At 44.4% G+C, this 18,051-nt stretch overlaps 1 protein-coding gene across 3 annotated transcripts in view; it reads left to right on the top strand.

Annotated features, from left to right (window-relative positions):
• The window catches only part of BRCA2 (BRCA2 DNA repair associated), a 584,634-nt gene that overhangs the window by 395,223 nt on the left and 171,360 nt on the right, over positions 1-18,051 (top strand). For all 3 annotated transcript variants that reach the window (XM_069205562.1, XM_069205563.1, XM_069205564.1), the window contains one exon: positions 7,549-7,693. In XM_069205562.1, the coding sequence (XP_069061663.1) occupies positions 7,549-7,693 (145 nt within the window). The remainder of the gene's footprint in view (positions 1-7,548; positions 7,694-18,051) is intronic.

Here is an 18,051-nt window from a genome sequence, read left to right as displayed (position 1 = left end):
GGTTGGAGGTGAATCTGTGGTGTTGGTGGTTGCCGGGGGGGGGGGTCTGGGTGCTGAAGCTATCGTGGATATCTGCAATCTTGCAGTGGAAGTAGGAAACTAGGGAGTCGCAGAGGTCTTGGGATGGCGGAATGTTGTTTGCATTGGAGCTGGGGTTGGAGAGTTCCTTCACGACGTTGAAGAGCTCCTTGTGGCTGTGTGCGTTGTTGATTCGGTCTTTGAAGGCGGTTCTCTTGGTAGCTCGGATGAGCTGGTGGTGTCTGCGGATGGCGTTTTTGAAGGCTTTGTGGTTGTACAGAGTCTGATCTTGGCGCCACTTTCTTTTGAGTCTTTGGCAGGTTTGCTTAGATTCATGGAGGTCGGCGGTAAACCAGAAGGCCTTTCTGTTGGTGCGTCTGTTTGAGGCATTCTTGATTGGGGGCGAGAGTATTGGCACAGGTGTCGACCCATTGCCTGAAGTTGCGGGCAGCTGTATCAGTGTCGGTGGTGTCGATGGGTGGGTTCCGGGAGAGGGTCGCGATAAGTTGGTCTTCTGTGACCTTGTTCCAACTGCGGTGGGGGATCCGTTTTGGGCGGTGGTGTGTTGAGGGTTTCTTGAAGGACAAGTGGATGCAGCAGTGATCTGTCGAGTGGCGTTAAGTGGTGTGGCTGAAGGAGACGTGATTGCTGGTGGAGAAAATATGGTCAAGTGTGTATCCTGCGGAGTGGGTCGGTGTCGTGATGAGCTGTTTGAGGCCGAGGTTGGAGAGGTTGTCGAGCAGGGTGGCGGTGTTGTTGCCGTTGGTGTTCTCAAGGTTGAAGTGTAAGTGTCTGAGGAGTATGTAGTCAGTGGATGCGAAAGCGCGTGTGCTGATGACGTTGGTGATGGAGTCGCTGAACTGCTATCAGGGGACAGGGGGCCTGTAGACAAGGGTCCCTCAGAGGGTTGTTTTTGGGTCAGCGTGGATCTGGAAGTGCAGGTGTTCAGCGGTGCTGAGGGTGTCTTCGGTGCTGGTCATGATCCTGAGGGTGTTCTTGTGGATGATGGCGAAGCCTCCTCCTGGTTGGTTGGAGCGGTCCCTGCGGGTGATCTTGTAGCTGTCTGGGATGGCTATGGCGATGTCAGACGCTGAGGAGGGGTTCATCCAGGTCTCGGTCAGGAAGGCGATGTCTGGGGAGGCTGAGTCATGTAGATTCCATGACTCTACTGCATGCTTGTGGATGGAGCGGGTGTTGAGGAGGATACATCTGAGATGGTTGCGTCCTGCCTTGGTGGGTGGGTCGTTGGTGTGGAGGCTGGTGAAGGTGCAGTTCCGTCAGGAGAAGGGTCCGTGGTTGGTCTGGGGGAAGCTTGAAGGCAGGCGGGAGAGCCGCCGGTGTTGAGGGCGCAGAGGGTAGTGACGTCGTAGTGAAGACGTGCGTGGCGGCGGTGGGGTACGGAGCCAGAGGTTCTGGCACTAGGCGCGGTCCAGGTGCAAACGGGGTTGCCTTTGGTGCGCCATCGGTGCAGCTGCCATTAAGTAGGGAGGCGGGGGGAGGAGAGGAAAGCTGGGATGCGGTAGCAGGGGCGAAAAATGGTGCAAAAAAGGGGTGGGGCAGCAGTGAGAGAGCAAGGAGGGGGGCGGGGCAGCAGTGGCGGGGGATAGAGAGGGAGGAGAGTGAAAGTGAGAGAGAGCGGATTGAGAGAGAAAGGAGTGTAGCGCGAACCATAAGGAGCACAAAGGGCCATTAATGAAGCAGAACAGGGAGCAAAGCAGAAGAAGGAGGAGAAAAGGAGGAAAGAGGCAGAAGGTAGCCTAGTAGGAAAGCAGAGCTCTCCCACTAGACACCAGCGATGAGGCGCAGGCAGAAGCTTGCGGTGGAGGAGGGCCTCGAACTCATGACTTGCAAGGTGGAGCCACAGGAGGCAGAGCAGTGCACCGACCAGGTCTGCGAAAGGGATGACACCCCCTCTACCCAGAGGTCTCCCACCCTAGACAGGCCAGTGAGATTCACCCTTATCGAAGTCAGGCTATGCCCCTAGAGTATCTATACTGGCTGTGTCCTATAGGGGGATAGCTTGAGTTATTTTGTCTCTCCATCCAAGTGATTGGAGAGTTGTGTGCCAGATGTTCAGTGTCACTGGTCTTGGGCCTTTGAAAGCTGTGTGGCCTAATCCACCATATGTGGCCCTAAGATGGCCCTGGGTGCATTGCAAATCTATCCATCCGGTAAGCAGGCTCAGTTAACAGAAGATGCACCCAGTAGTTAACTGACATTAATTGTGTGGCCCAATAATACTTTTGGATATCTGGGAGGGCAATGCCACCATCATACCAACCTCTTGTCAGTTTTTGGATGGCAATCCGTGGAGGGGCTCAATTTCAGAGCAGCACACACATCTCCCTTCCAATTTCTTTAAAGTATGAAACCAGGACTGGATAAGGAGTATTGTTTAGCGCACAAAGAAAGTGAGGCAGTGCCATCATTTTGCATGGACCTGCCCTTCCAAGCAATAAAAGGGGCAGCACCCTCCAGTGGTGAACATCATGTCTGACGCATGCAAGCAACAGCAATTCTACATGCATTATTACTGTGTTTCATGGTTCTACGTTGAAAATCTGAGTTCACACAATACAGATAATTAAAAGCAATTATACAGTAGTACAAATGAAAGAGAATTCATTCATTCCTTCTATAGCTGCACCTATACAGATAGATCCTTAATGAGGAATAGTTTGGATTTCCTGATGTGTCTGGGTTTGTTAGGTTAATAACTTAAGGCAATTTCCACACCTAGTATGTGCTGAGATTTCTCTGCCGGCTATTACTGGCTAGTAAATTCCAGAGGTAAATAATTGGTCTACATGGAATTCACAGAAATGTTCTCAATGAAGCCTTTCTATTGTGGTATATAGCGTACATGTTATGAAAACTCAAGACCTGGCACTGGTTTCTAAAAAAAATAAAAAATAGGCTCTAAAATTAAAACCTTCTTAGTACACCTCTTAAAGATTAGACCTAGGTATAAATTAAAACAAGCATTGGCAAAGCCAATTGGTCTCAACTGTGTAAGAGCTATTGACTTTGCCAATGTATTTTAGCCACGTTGTTAACAAGCGTGGTTGCTGTTCACCATGGCTCAAAGTTAATGGCATAAATGAGAAAGGTGTTGAGTATCATGAGGGGAATTGCGAAGAATGGAGTAGGGTGTTATAGAGTGGTGTGTCAGAGAGTGTTGTTTATAGGAGTGGCATAGGGTGGAGTCACGTAGAGTGGCATACACAGGAGTGGCACAGAGTAGATTGGACTGGTGTGGAGTGCATTGGCATAGAGTATTGCAGAGCATAGTGGCGTAGAGTGCAGCGGCATTGAGTGCAGTGGCATTGGATTCAGCAACGTACAATGCAGTGTCATGAATGTAGTGGCATAGATTAGACTGCTGTACAATAGAATAGAGAGCAGTGGCGCAGAGTAGAGTGGTGTGGAATGGCATAGAGTTGATTGGTGCAGAAGGCAGTGGCCCAGAATAGAGACGAATGGCTTTGAGTACAGTGGCTTAGAGTGGTGCAGAGTAGAGTACCATAGGGTGGTGCATAGTACAGTATAGTGCCATAGAGTACGGTGGAGTAGTGCACAGTAGAGTGGTGTAGAATTCAGTGGCAGAGTAGTGTGTTGCAGAGTAAAGTGTCAGTGCAGTGGAGTCGAGTGGCATAGAGAGCAGTGGCGTAGAGTACAGTGATGCAGAGTAGAATGCTGTTGTGTAGAGTGCATTGGTTAAGGGTAGAGTGGCATAGAGTGGAATGGTGCAGAGTACAGTGCAGTGGCACAGAATACAGTGATGCAGAGTAGAGTGCAGTTGTATAGAGTACATTGGCATAGAGTGCAGTGGTTGATTAGAGTGACATAGAGTGGAATGGTGCAGAGTAGAGTGCAGTGGCACAGAATACAGTGATGCAGAGTAGAGTGCAGTTGTATAGAGTGCAGTGGTTGATTAGAGTGACAGAGTGGAATGGTGCAGAGTAGAGTGCAGTGACGTAGAGTAGATTTTCAGAGTAGAGTGAAGTGGCATAGATTGCAGTGGCGTAGAGTAGATTTTTTTTCAGAGTGGAATGGTGCAGAGTAGAGTACAGTGGTGTAGATTAGATTGTTTCAGAGTAGAGTGAAGTGGCATAGAGTGCAGTGACGTAGAGTAGATTTTTTTCAGACTAGAATGAAGTGGCATAGAGTGGAATGGTGCAGAGTAGAGTGCAGTGGCATAGAGTGGAATGGTGCAGAGTAGAGTGCAGTGGCAGAGAGTAGATTTTTTTCAGAGTGGAGTGGTGCAGGGCAGAGTGCAGTTGGGTGGAGTGACATAGAATGTAATGGCGTAAAGTGGTGTAGAGTGCAGTGGTGCAGAGTAGGTTAGCGCAGCATAGAGTGGATTGGCGCAGAGTGCAGGGGCATATAGTTGAGTGTTGCAGAGCAAATTGTATTGTCATAGAGTTAATTACCAAAGTGTAATGGTGTAGAGTGCAGAGTGGCGTAGTGTGGAACCAGCAACAACCTCTTTGCTCCCCACTGCTCCCTCCCCCACCCAGCCAGTGGTTACAAGTGAAACTGGTTGATTAGCAGGCAGTGAATCAAAGTTAGTCCTGGTAACAGATGTACAGTTCACCTATTTTGGGGGATATCCCCTTCCTTCATACATCACCTTTTCTGCAAGGATGCACCAGAGTTGCGAAGAGTGCAGTGGAGTAGAGTAGCGAAGAGTGCTTTGGATAGAATTGAGTGGTTCAGGGTAGAATAGAGAGGCATAGCGTTAAGTGGCATAGACTGAAGTGGTGCAGAGTACAGTAGAGTGGTGTAAAGTGTAGTGGTGCAGAGTTGAGTGCAGTGGTGTAGAGTGGAGTATTCATGGTGTGGTAGCACACTGCCATTACAGACAACACAATTTTACATGAAATTACCATTACATTTCCGCTGGCATACAGTTTTACTAATTAAGCTGTACGGGCACAGACTAAAATGTGTGAAAATCACATCACCTAGTTTAATGATTCCTTTTGATCATATTAAAGTATTTCTTTACAATACACTTCAGGAATAACAAAAACTTTACTTCATTTGTGTGTTCATAATTCTGTTATTTTCTGAAATACTTACACAGTTCACTTAAATGTTGAAGTGTGCTAGAAAACAACTATTTCCTGCTCAGAACCCAGCAAGATTGTCACATAAATCCTCTCACTTGGAAATCAGAGAAAGAAAAGTAAACAAAGCGCCCTTGGAAGACAGCGCCTGACATTTGGCTTCAGTCTTGAATGCACAGCAAATGTGACAAGATAAAAGTAAGATTTAAAGGCTTGTTAACAGAAAGCGAATTTGTGGAGCGAGTTCATGGAAGAATACAGAAAACACAGTTTAGGAAACCGGAGGGATGAACTGAACCTTGAGAGCCAAAATAAATTAAAGCCAGAAAATGTGAGTTACAAACCACAAAGTCAATGGTAATAAACAAGTAGAATGCATTACTGGGTCAACTTTCTGAAAGTCCCCAAGATGTCTCTAGCAAACCAGACAGTTGCACTGTCTGGTAAGCTGCAACCTAAAAAAAAAAAAGAGGGGGGGCTTCCTTTTTGTAAGCTTTAAGTGTAATGCAAGCAAGGGTGTGGAGAAGTCTTTTCACCGGGAGACAGAATTTTTTCATATTCTCCAGAAAGTCTTTAATAACCTTGTGTAAAAAAGGATTTTCTGGCACAGAAGCTGTCGGGTTCTAACTCAAGGCAGACCTATGCAGTGTTTACAAATTTAGTGGCCTATTGTACAAACGAAAAGTTACATTAGCAAAAAGTGCTTACAAATTGTGCACCAACTTTTTGTGACTGCAATCTGATTTTTCAAACCAGCCTATGCGTAGATAGGTCGAGTCACAAAGTACTCTCAAAACAACCTATCTAATAAGTATTAATTAGTCACAGGTTGTTGCAAACTGCGACCTGATTGTCTACATTCACAGGAATGGTGGCCTGCAAGTCATAGAAGATGTCCATCCCTATGATTGCTATCCAGAATTCCAAAAGAGATTTTTTTTTTTTTTATGGACCCGGGCTACTTTGAAACAAAAACGAAAGGTTTTCAGTTTTAAGTCCGAGCAGCTATTCACAAAATGAGGCACGAGGTACTGAGGGGACCTCGTCCCCTTCACAAATCATTCACCACCCCAACTCAGAGTTCAGTAACTCCTTAATGGTTTGCAACTGCATGTGCCACAGTAAATCATTGATGCATTCCTTTCCAAATCGGAAACAGGAGATGGACAACTTTTAGACACCCACTCTCCCATTGACAATTTGGAAAAGATTGCAAAAGCCCTTTTACGAATTTTGAAATAAACGAAAAGCTCATTTGCGGTCTCAAATGCTGTCATTTTACGAATCGCAAAAAAATCTTTCTACATGAAAGCCTTTATAATGGAGAAATAGGAATATAAGTAACTTTTTCTTACAATTCACAATCTTTCTGTCTAGGTCATTTCTGGGCCCCCACACTAGGTTAGTGTGGCCCTCAAAATAATAACCCTCCCAACCACTCATTGTCTTTTTAAGCTCTCTCATGGCTGGAACTTTTGTTTTGCAGCTGAGAGTAGTTGTGTTTTAAGGGCCTTGTTTGTGATAATATTGCAGGAGGTCTTCTATCTCTGAAAATGTGTAATGCATTAGACCTGCTAGGGGCTAAATATGCACTGCATTATTTTCTGCCATTCTGTTTTGATGTGGTTATGCCCTCTCGGGGGCTAAGTATATGGTTAAGTGACCATGTTTCTTTCAAATGCTATTTTTATTGTGGTGTTCTCCAGGGTCTGTTCTGAGCATTACAATCAACGTACTACATATTCACGGCATTCGGAAACTCACCCCATAATGCTTTGCAAGGCATTCTTTTTACAAAACATTTTGCTCATAACTCAGCCTGTGGTGGTCCTAGAACAATGGGACCACCTACAAAACGTTAAACGCAATGTGCTCTTTCTGTATAGATCATATCTGGGTCCCCAAACTAGGTTAGTTAGGTACCCAAAGTAATAACCCCTCCTGCCATTCAGTGTCTTTTTTAAGCTCCCTCATGGCTGGAACTTTTGTTTTGCACCTGGGAGTAGATTGTGTTTTAAGGGCCTTGTTTGGAAGAATATTCCAGAATGCCTGCTTGCCATTTAGTTATATGCAGGCCCACTGGAATTATGTGGCAGAAAGGACCAAAATATGCAGCAGGGTTGACCAATTTATGTGGCAAAAAATGTCCAGTTATGCATTACCAATGCCAATAGCTCCAACTCAAGTAAATGCAAGGTCCTCTTAATACCACAACTTGATTCTTCTGTTCCTTGCATGTAAAGAAATGTTGTTCAAGCTAAGCTCATCACCCAAGTATGTGACTTATGCTCTCTGACAATTGTATTGCCGACTACCTGTTAATAAGTGTCCTTTCATGCAGGATGGTGACAGAAGGTACTTAACATTATTCAGTGTCTAGCATCTTTAGTTCAAATATTTTTAATAGACTAAAAGACAGACTCACCTTTAAAATCCTGTTTATTTTTTCTTAATTCAGTGGATGGAAAAGATGCCCAATGGAGTATATGTATTTCGTAATGATCGAGCTGAAGAAAGAGAAGCTGAAAAGCATTCCACCAAGCAACAAAAGAACTTGGAAGCATTATTTGCAAAGTTTCAAGCAGAGTTTGAACAGAGTGAAGGTAACACTGCATGAATGCTACATAACGTTTAAGCTATCTTAAGTTTAAACTATCTTAGCTTAAAGCTATCTTAGTTTGACAGTCCAAAGCCTATCACTCTAAACCATCTACCTCCTTAATCCTTGTCTGGGTTTGTTTTACTGTTCCACCTACTTCAGACCCCACTTTCCTTCACTCTACCCCTACAACTCTAGATGACAGTGTCATTTGAAAAACTGCTTCTCCTCTCCCTTTTTGCTTTCTCTGCACTTGATGTATCTCTGTAAATGCCAGATAAGTCCTTACATTGTTGATTAATTTGTTTAGTGGACCTCCTCTTCTGAGTCTTTGGAAAAATTAGAACTTGCATAGACTCTAGCATGCAAAGGTGCAAAACTCATGCTGTACAGTGGTCTCTGAGACAATCTCTCCGAACAGTGTAGGAGCTGTCAAGCCATTCCCGTGTACCTAAGTACAGAAAAAGTTGCATATAACTGTAAAGGAAAATTGGAGCCCTATGGCTTTCCAGTAAATTCGACAAGTACCCGTTGGCGGAGGCACTAAGATTCCTGGCATTATCTGTGAAAGGACTTACCACTCCCAGGCTATTTTATAGGACAGAGTATTCTGCCATAAGGTGAAATACAATTGAAGGAAAACACAATGAAAAAACGTTGTGACCCTTTATGGTTACCTATAGCATCTGGACGCCAGTTTAGCAGTCATTTCATGGTGCAGGCACCTCTTTGAAGAAGCTATTCTTGTCATTTACCAAGCTATAAAGTGACAAGGAAACCATGACAGCTGGTGACAAGTCTGGATTTTGTTTCTGAAAACTGTGACCACACTCTGAATGTAGCCCGCCACGTGATATGCACTGCTGTTCAGCACGTGTGGGGTCACAGCTTTCACTAACTTTAGAAGCAAAATCCAGTCCTGCCAGCAGGTGGCATGGTATCAGTTAGCTCGTAGGAGGAGTGAAACCTGGACCTAGAGAAACCTAGTCACCAAAAGGTAACGTTCTGATGGTTTAATTTGATTTTTGTTGTGCTTGGCTTTTTCAAGAAGGTTACAGGGTGCTTCTGACAAGATCAGCATTGAACTTTCCAGTCCAGGAACTGTCATCATGGTTGTAAATAAGTAGCCAAAGACTTGGAGACGTTGGAGGTCTAGTAATCTGGCAAGGACAGTCCGTGCCCTTGAAGATCTAGTGATCTGACTGGGACAATCAGTGCCCTTGAAGGTCTAGTAGTCTGCCTGGGGCAGTCCGTGACCTTGGTGGTCAGGTAACCTGTACAGTTATTCACTGCTGTGTCTTCCTATTGGCCCAATTTGATCATAGTGCAATTACTAGCATTTCCTTGCTAACCTTTCTTTAAAAAAAAAAAAAAAACAGTTCCATCCTATTAACGTAATATATATTTAAAATATTAGTTGCATTCGTCAGCGGAGTAAGACAGAAATTAGTTCTAGAAGCGTTTCTGTGTAACAGTAGCAGGGGCTGACTCTTGCTTACATCTACCAGGAGTATGTATCTTGGGTCACAATGTTTGATGAGAACAACAAACAGTGTATAAATTGTGTTACACTGGCTCGTTTCATTTTCATTTTGGAAGGGCTCCGAGGTATACATACTGGCAAATATGTGTACCTAGTCATGCAGCACCAGATACTGCTTTTCCGAAGTCTCACACTTCGTCTACTAAAGGTACTAGAAAATATATGAAAGAGCATTCATACCTGTAATAAATGCACTCTCGCTAATGTGCCATAATTCGTATTGTAATTGTACACACACACACACTCTATTGTACAGTCGACAGTAGTGACTGTTATTGATACATTTATGTTAAGGCATTATTATTTGCTAATCACTTTTACACTATTTGACATACTTTGGCAAACAGCGCAAATAGCTATGTTTCGCTCAGAAAGGAGGTAATTTTCTATTGCGAAATGTTGCTCTGCATCACAGCTAAAGCTGCTGAAGGAAAAGCGCCAAACATGTCAAGAAACTAGACTAATCCGAATATGATCCTTCCTGCCTGGGGGCTGGCAGCAGGATCTGGTGGCAGGCAAGGCCCTGCACCAAGAGCTTTTTGCAAATGACAAGGGCAGTAGCAGCAGCCTCTGAAACACTGGGTGCTGGCACTATCCAGAGGCAACCATGCACAGTTGAGGGGTATGGCATTGATGATATCCTTGCGGAAGACCCAGAGCTAAGGACCAGTAAAAGAAATTTCGGTGTAAATGGATTATCTCTAGGTACGGCAATTTAAAATTGATGATGCTCTACACTGAAAATGACACTGTTTTCAAACCAGAAATTATTGTTGTATAGAATCAGCTGGGAATGCCGAGATTACCTTTCCTCCTGCTGCTCAAGTTGAAAAGTGATGCAAATGTATCAGCCTGTTAAGACAGTAGGAATAGGCCCTGCATCCACATGGGGTCTGGGTTCACTGAATCCAAGCAGCACCTGGCAGAAGGTGACTGAGTGTATGTTCTTACTGGTGTTAGTTGCAGATTCCTACCCTCATTTGACACCTGCCGAGCACAGTCCGAAGATGTGCACCATGGTTTGTCTGCATAGGGCTGGATGCCGAGCAATATGGGCCCATTTTATCTGAACTTTGCAGGCAGCGGCATGCTTCTAAAAAACTCAATTTCTCCTGACAGACTGTGCCCAGCAAAGCAAAATATATTTTCTCTAAAACTTGAACCTCTGAACAACACAATGAAATATTTTTCTCTTCTTTGTACAACAGAGAAACAGTCAAGTACTTCACTTATTGCCTGTGAAAGAGGTACCTAAGGGGTGACCAGTGGGTAGTACCTGGTCTCCCTGGATGCTGATAATTGACATCCATGATCTTAGGACATAAGTACACTGCTCACAACAGGATTCAGGAGTTTGCGGGAGGTGTAATTGTGGTTCGAATTTCCTCTCCCTGCCAATAATCCGATTCCTTCCTAAATTGCTCTACTCCTTCATGCGGATATAGTGCCTTACATAGAGACTGCTGTTAATTTTTGATCTGATGGACATAACTAAATGTTCATTGATGTTAAATATCCCTACCATTGGACAGAGGTTTATGTGCATTTTCAGACTTTTGATATTTGTGATCTTTTATGATGTATCCTACACACAATTGGATCATCTTCATAATATAGATGGCAGTGGCGGTTGGTGACTGCAACAAGTGGGGGGAGGGGGGTGCATAAGCCCATACATGATATTGCACACTTCAAGCAAGCATAGTAAGTGGGACCAAACCTTTCAGAGCTAGCTGCTTTTGCCCCATTAGTCACAAATTGGAAGCACAGCAGGTGAACTTTGCCCTTCATCCTCCCAAGCTTAATACAATTAGAACTACTGCACCAGCCTATCTTTCAGACCTGGCTAGAGGCAAATAGTATGCCTGCCAGAGTTCCTTCACACATTGACCAACATAACCAGGCTTTCGCCCCCCATTCCAATTACTTTCACCTATACACATTATTGATGCACACTCACTCACCCACACAACAATTCTCTCACCCTGACCCTTCCTTCACTAAACGACTCACGTTCACACACCTACATTACGCTTCCCACTGTATCTCACCCACCTCAAATAACCAGTCACCCATAGTTATCCACCAACTTAGGAGCCCTCTCCAAACAGCATTTTTGGACAGAGTTGTCAGGTCCTCTGACAATGAAAGATGTGCACACTTAAGGCACATACTGGCCCTTTAACACCTGTCCTACTTGCATTGGTAGAGTGCTTGGCAGATAGAGTGACTTGCCCATTTACACACACAATTTCCCATAAAAACAAAAAAACTACACGTAGTGGTTTTGCTAATGCTGGTTTTATTTCCTTTCAAGACTGTATTTCTTTAATGTTGAAGTGAAAAAGTAGAAGCCCCACCATCACATTATAGAGCTATAATATGCAGGGTTAAAACAAGCACCAGAAGCCATAGTAAGCAATTTACACTGACCACATCGTAGACAGAGCGAGAATATGAATTAGTTATGGGAATGGGCGAGAACAGTTTGAGTTTTGTTTCTCTACACCCAGACACTGAAAAATTCCAACTTATTTGTGATTTTCAGACTGTGCACTGCAGGGTGTATTAATTGAAACTCTGAATGTGTATCTTCTCAGCTGTTGCACGCAAAAAAGAAAATATAACAGTGACCTCAACGTCAGCTTTCCTATTTTAGTAGAGAAAGGGGTTTGGTTAAATAATCTTGCGTTCCCACCCCATCCTCCTAAAGATGGTAAAGGTCGGTGGTAAGAAGAGCGCCACATGCAGGCTGAGTGGGTTGTAGATCTCTCTAATACGGGCTCGAAAGTAAAACGCCCAATGCTTTCTATTACTGGAGATGCAGGAGGTTGGAGGAGACTGACATGGGACGTCACCACGCGCACTAGAAATCCAAGGGCTGTGCATGGACGAGCCCTCTCAGTGCCGGAGCACCATGTTCAGTCATGCGCAGTTTGAAAAGCTGTCAAACTCGCTCAGATCGACGGTCAGGCGTAATCAACATGTGCTCACTTTGATTAAGTGAATAAAGCCACAAAATGCTAGGGGCGTGGCCCCAACGCCCTAATGCAAAATCCGCCACTGAAGGATGGTTACTCTCACATTTCGGCAGATAACTTGTGAGTTTATGTTCAGAAGAGGAAATGCAAGTCGCTAAAAGAAAGAAAAGCCAGATCTACAAGCAAACGAAACTCCCACTTATCCCAATTGGTACATTTGTCTCTCTCCTATGCTAAAGTGATTATGGTTTTAACTTTGCCCATCTTGTGCAGCTGAAAACGTTAATCCCATCAAATGAGAGGTTGATAACTTACTTCTGAAGCTGTTGGTTTAAGACCTGATTGCCAAAACATGAAAGGACAGGAAAGAATTGTTCTGTTCACTGCCTCCTTCCTCTGGTTGATGACAAATTTATAATCTACTTAAACATAGTCCAGGAGCACATAAATGTATCTGACAAACGCACGCCATAGATGCAGCTTACAGATAGCTATGTTGCTTGTGGTTATTATTATTTTTTTATTTATTTTGTTGTTGTTGATATAATTGTTATCGTTATTATTATTATTACTCTGAATTGTTTTCTATTGTCTAAGCTGCCTGAGGATAGATTGGTTTATTTTTTAAGTTTTTTGCCTTCTGTCTAATGACACTTGGCGTGCTTCATATTAAACAATGTTATCTTACTTTCAAAGAAGTCGTTATCGCCACAAAAGAGTTGAGACCCTTTGATGACTTGATGCAAACAGCCCAAACTCCTGAAGGAATTGTTTTAGAGCATCTTTCAAACATACATTAGGTGATTGGTCAACTAGATCCAAATTAAACAAAATACAATGCAAAATAATAAAATCTAATAAGAGGCGTACTCAATGCTACAATTCTAATAAATATATACATTAAAATCACATGAGTGTTCCTGAGAATAGATTATTGAGAAAAACCACTCAACGAAGTCACAAAGGCTCTATGCCTAGAGTAAATGTGGTATTTTTTATCTAAATTGTAAAGGTGAATAAGAGGGAAACGGTCAACTTTCGGTTTTCTAGTGGATCAAAACCATCTTAAGAAATTGAAAAGGACCCATGGAGAAAAACAAAAAATGTGAATGAAAAAGGTATTAAAAAATGTCAAAAGATGTAGCATGGAGGACGCTAAACCACAACCCGTGAAACACTACAAAACTTGTATATTGCACATGCATGATGCTATCTCAGAAAAAGTGTGATAGAGTAAGCGTGCTGTTCCAAACAACATTTTTTTCAAAATCTTTATTTTTTTAAATGTTGTCTCAGTACAAAGACAGATAATAGTGACTGGTTCGCCATCAGTCATTGCATAGCATTCATTGTGCAGGTAAGTCAGTGTGCAAAACACTAGATTGTGTGGCCCCTGTGCCCCTTCCACAGTCCATTGTTTGTTCAGTTGGGGACATTAGTGGGACTACCTCCTCGGGGTTATTTAAGCCGGTATCACATCTACCCGTCCACCTCAGGCCAGTAGAGACCGCCTTCCTGCCCACTCCTCCGCCTCGGGTGAAGCCAGGTCTCTCATCAGTGTCACACATTTGGTGGTTCTACTTGCTCTGATCCTGGTGCGGGGTGCCGAGCTGAAGTACCAACTCTGTCACTGCAGTCAACAGCACACCGTATCCTTTAAGTACATCTTGCAGCATACTTTCTCACCTGACAGTCAAAAACGAGTCGCTCGTCCCTGTGGACTTCTTTCATCCGTCTCAACTTTCCCCATGTCCATTTCTCTAAGTCCCTGACCAATGTTGAGGGGTGGGCAAATGTGCAGAAAGCCAATAAATAGCCCATTTGCTTTTAGCCAGCAGAAGACCAGATTGCGCAAAATGGTGGCTTGTTCTACGCTCCTTATGGCACAGGATCAAACCCAGCAGGCAATGCTTAGCTGTAGGAGTAATGCCAATTTTGGCAGCAGTCTGCAGGCAAAGCACTACACTGTGGCAATATTGAAATAATTCCCTACAGCTCTACAACATGTGAATTAACCCTGCACCCCCCCTCCCTTGCACCTCGGGCACCCATTTGTTCAGGTAGGATACATTCTACAGAGTCTGGTAGGGGTCAAGTACGCCCTTTGCAGGATGTAAAAGTGGGACAAATTAAAATCGTGCACTACCAGACACCTCCTTCACCAGGGCGCAGTTTCGATTCCACTCCCAACCTCTGATGGGCTCTGGCACCCCCCCCCCCCTCCAGCCACTCTGCACCTGATAGGCTGCTTTTGGTCTATTCTTTTCTCTAGGCCGGGAATAGGCGGGGCACAAGTCTCCCGGAGGACCCAAGCTCCATCATCATGCCCAACGTTATGTTCTCACACGGCACAGCCGGAACCCTAGTCCACTGCTTCCTCACACCCACGTAAGGCTGCAAATAGTAGGAACTGTCCCGAACCCACATAAAACAAGTCCCGTGCTTCCTGGAATGGGATACAGGTGTCAGATGGGTACATATCCCAGAGCAACTCTCATCCCACCTTCCTCCACATTGTTAATGGGAGCTCGCAGCTGAGGTCCTTGACCTGCAGCAGGAATGCTATTGATAGTTGTTGTAAAATCTTTATTCTATTGTAATTAAATAATCATAGAAGTGAAAAATACATTCATCAAAAATTCATCAAAAACTATCAATCATAGCATGTGGCTATTCATAGCAATAGAGAAGCACAGATAAAACTCAAAATAGACAATCAGATAGAGCAAAAGTATTAAAACAACTAAAATCACTACATTCATAGGTACTCTTAATGATACAATAAAGTTGTACTAAAAAGTAACTGAGTTCCCCTAATAGAGAGCACTTTTTAAGAATGCTCCTACAGCCGGTTCAGATAACATTTGTAAAATAAGAAATGCCAGCCTGTGTTGCTGGAAATCTCATGCTTACAATGGAACAGCGCATAATAAATGCAAAAAAAGGTAAAATGCTTAAGCTACTGAATGGAGATACTGTCACATGGACAGGGCTATATGCGGGAGTGATCACATTGGCTGACTGGAAAAAAAGATAACTTCTAATAGAGCCTATTCGGAATTTCACTAATAAGTATCTTTTCCAAGGTTTCCTCACCCAAATCAGGTAAGGCCCGAGCCCAGCACTAGTTTTAATAATCAAATAATCTCTTAAAGTAGCTTTACCCAGAGCCTCCCTTTCTCTGGATCCTTTAGTACCTAGACCAAAAAGCTCCCTTAACTTATCACGCTCTCCCTAGCTCAACGCCTAGGGGGAGTAATCATGTCTGCCCATTTGGTCTGCCAGTCGCCTGACGTGCTCCAGCCACAGGATCTTGTGGCCATGCTCACATTTTAAAAAATTCTCTGTCACTTCAAGATTAAGGGCAGTAAGCTGGTTGCTCCAAACCGCCATCCATGAGAACATCGGGACAAATCTGATAGTGTCCTCCACGTAGGCTAAATTCAGCTCTTCAGACGTGAAAAATTAGATGGGCAAGGGACGAATCCGAATAGCCTTCTACAAAAACGATTCTCCTCTGTGTAGCTTAATGAAATCCCGGTAGTCTCATAATCCAGCCCCATAGGTCAAAACAGGGATGCAGTTCTGCTTATACAGTCCCGAGGGCAGGATAAGCTTACTACCCACGCTGGAAGCACAATGGAACCGCACCATTGGGGGGGGGGGGGGGGGGGGCACGGGGGGTCCCACTCCCCCAGACACCAAGTCTCAGTTCCCAATGTGCTCCAGTCTGAGACATCAGCCTAATCCGTGTGGTGGGGAGGAAAGAAGAGGAGGCTCCCCCAACCTGTCCTCCAGTCTTGGGTCCCGACTCGGGTCCCACCTCTTGGTCCTCCAGGTCGCTCACCTGGCGATTGATGCTCCACCTCTGCGACCTTGATTAGGCCCTTCGTAGGCCCCACAGGGCCCCCCAGGGCAGCCACCACAGCACCCCTCTAAGCAGTCCCAGGCCCACCAAAAGACCTCACCCTGCTCAAGATGCCTCCTGCACACCACAACCGGGCCGGGCTCCAGATACCCTTCATCCATTCATCAGATCTGTCAGGGGACCTAGGATCACAGTAGTTTGTTGCAGTGGTCCAGGCCTCACCCGTCTCCAGCAGCCATATCATTCCAGCAAGGGAGGCCACCACAGACCCCGGCCCCGCAGGCCTCCTCTCTGCAAACTCCGTCTGGTGCCAAACCTCGGCCCCTGGTAGCCTCCGAACAGCGTGCTGCCAAACCCGGGTTATTCGCCTCCACTCCCGTCGGTCAGCCTCGCAGTGCCACGTCTGGCATCCCATGCCGCACACCAACTCCCGGGAGGCCTTGCTGTCCCCCTGCAACCCTGAGAGCGCGGGCTGTCATCAAGTCGCTCCCCGGAGCCAGGCACAGCAACTCTTCGGACAGCTCTGGTCCCTCACTCAAGGCAGACTAAAATTGCAAAAGTTCACTGGTCAAAAACATTTTTGGAAATGCAACTTACCAAAAGGAAAGGCCAGAGGCACTTCTTTTAAATAGCAAGTTAACAGGCATAGCAAACGCCTAAAGAGGAAAACTAAGGAACAAGGAAAGTGTTGGTACAGTCATTGATCTGAAGCAGTAGGACCTAGCCAAAGATGCTGACATGCAGTATCTTGCCGTGGTGAAAGTAGCCTACAATCTGCTAACAGGTAGGTGTAGGAGTCAATCTGATCCTCGCTGTTGAGTGATGCGTAAAGATAGCCGCTTGAGGTCATAACCCGGAAGTGAACAGAAAACACTGGTGATAATGTTTGCCATGTTGGTATGGGAGAGGGTAGATAATTGATTGAAGAATTAATATCTAATTTCAATCCAGGCACAGTAGGTAATCTGAATAGAAAATGAAAGTAAGCATAAAAACATTGTCACTGTGATTATATATATATATATATATATATATATATATATATATATATATATATATATATAAAAATGTGATTGGTGCATATGCAACGTCTGGAGTGTCGGCTCTTCCTTTCAGAACACGACAGGAAGGAAGATTTGTGTGTGTGTATACAGGGAGTGCAGAATTATTAGGCAAGTTGTATTTTTGAGGATTAATTTTATTATTGAACAACAACCATGTTCTCAATGAACCCAAAAAACTCATAAATATCAAAGCTGAATATTTTTGGAAGTAGTTTTTAGTTTGTTTTTAGTTTTAGCTATGTTAGGGGGGTATCTGTGTGTGCAGGTGACTATTACTGTGCATAATTATTAGGCAACTTAACAAAAAACAAATATATACCCATTTCAATTATTTATTATTACCAGTGAAACCAATATAACATCTCAACATTCACAAATATACATTTCTGACATTCAAAAACAAAACAAAAACAAATCAGTGACCAATATAGCCACCTTTCTTTGCAAGGACACTCAAAAGCCTGCCATCCATGGATTCTGTCAGTGTTTTGATCTGTTCACCATCAACATTGCGTGAAGCAGCAACCACAGCCTCCCAGACACTGTTCAGAGAGGTGTACTGTTTTCCCTCCTTGTAAATCTCACATTTGATGATGGACCACAGGTTCTCAATGGGGTTCAGATCAGGTGAACAAGGAGGCCATGTCATTAGCTTTCCTTCTTTTATACCCTTTCTTGCCAGCCACGCTGTGGAGTACTTGGACGCGTGTGATGGAGCATTGTCCTGCATGAAAATCATGTTTTTCTTGAAGGATGCAGACTTCTTCCACTGCTTGAAGAAGGTGTCTTCCAGGAACTGGCAGTAGGACTGGGAGTTGAGCTTGACTCCATCCTCAACTCGAAAAGGCCCCACAAGCTCATCTTTGATGATACCAGCCCAAACCAGTACTCCACCTCCACCTTGCT

The sequence above is a fragment of the Pleurodeles waltl genome, chromosome 8 (assembly GCF_031143425.1).
Source record: "Pleurodeles waltl isolate 20211129_DDA chromosome 8, aPleWal1.hap1.20221129, whole genome shotgun sequence".
Classification (NCBI taxonomy): Eukaryota; Metazoa; Chordata; class Amphibia; order Caudata; family Salamandridae; genus Pleurodeles; species Pleurodeles waltl.
The sequence above is the reverse complement of the archived record's forward strand: the minus strand, read 5'-3'. Positions and strand labels throughout refer to the sequence as shown.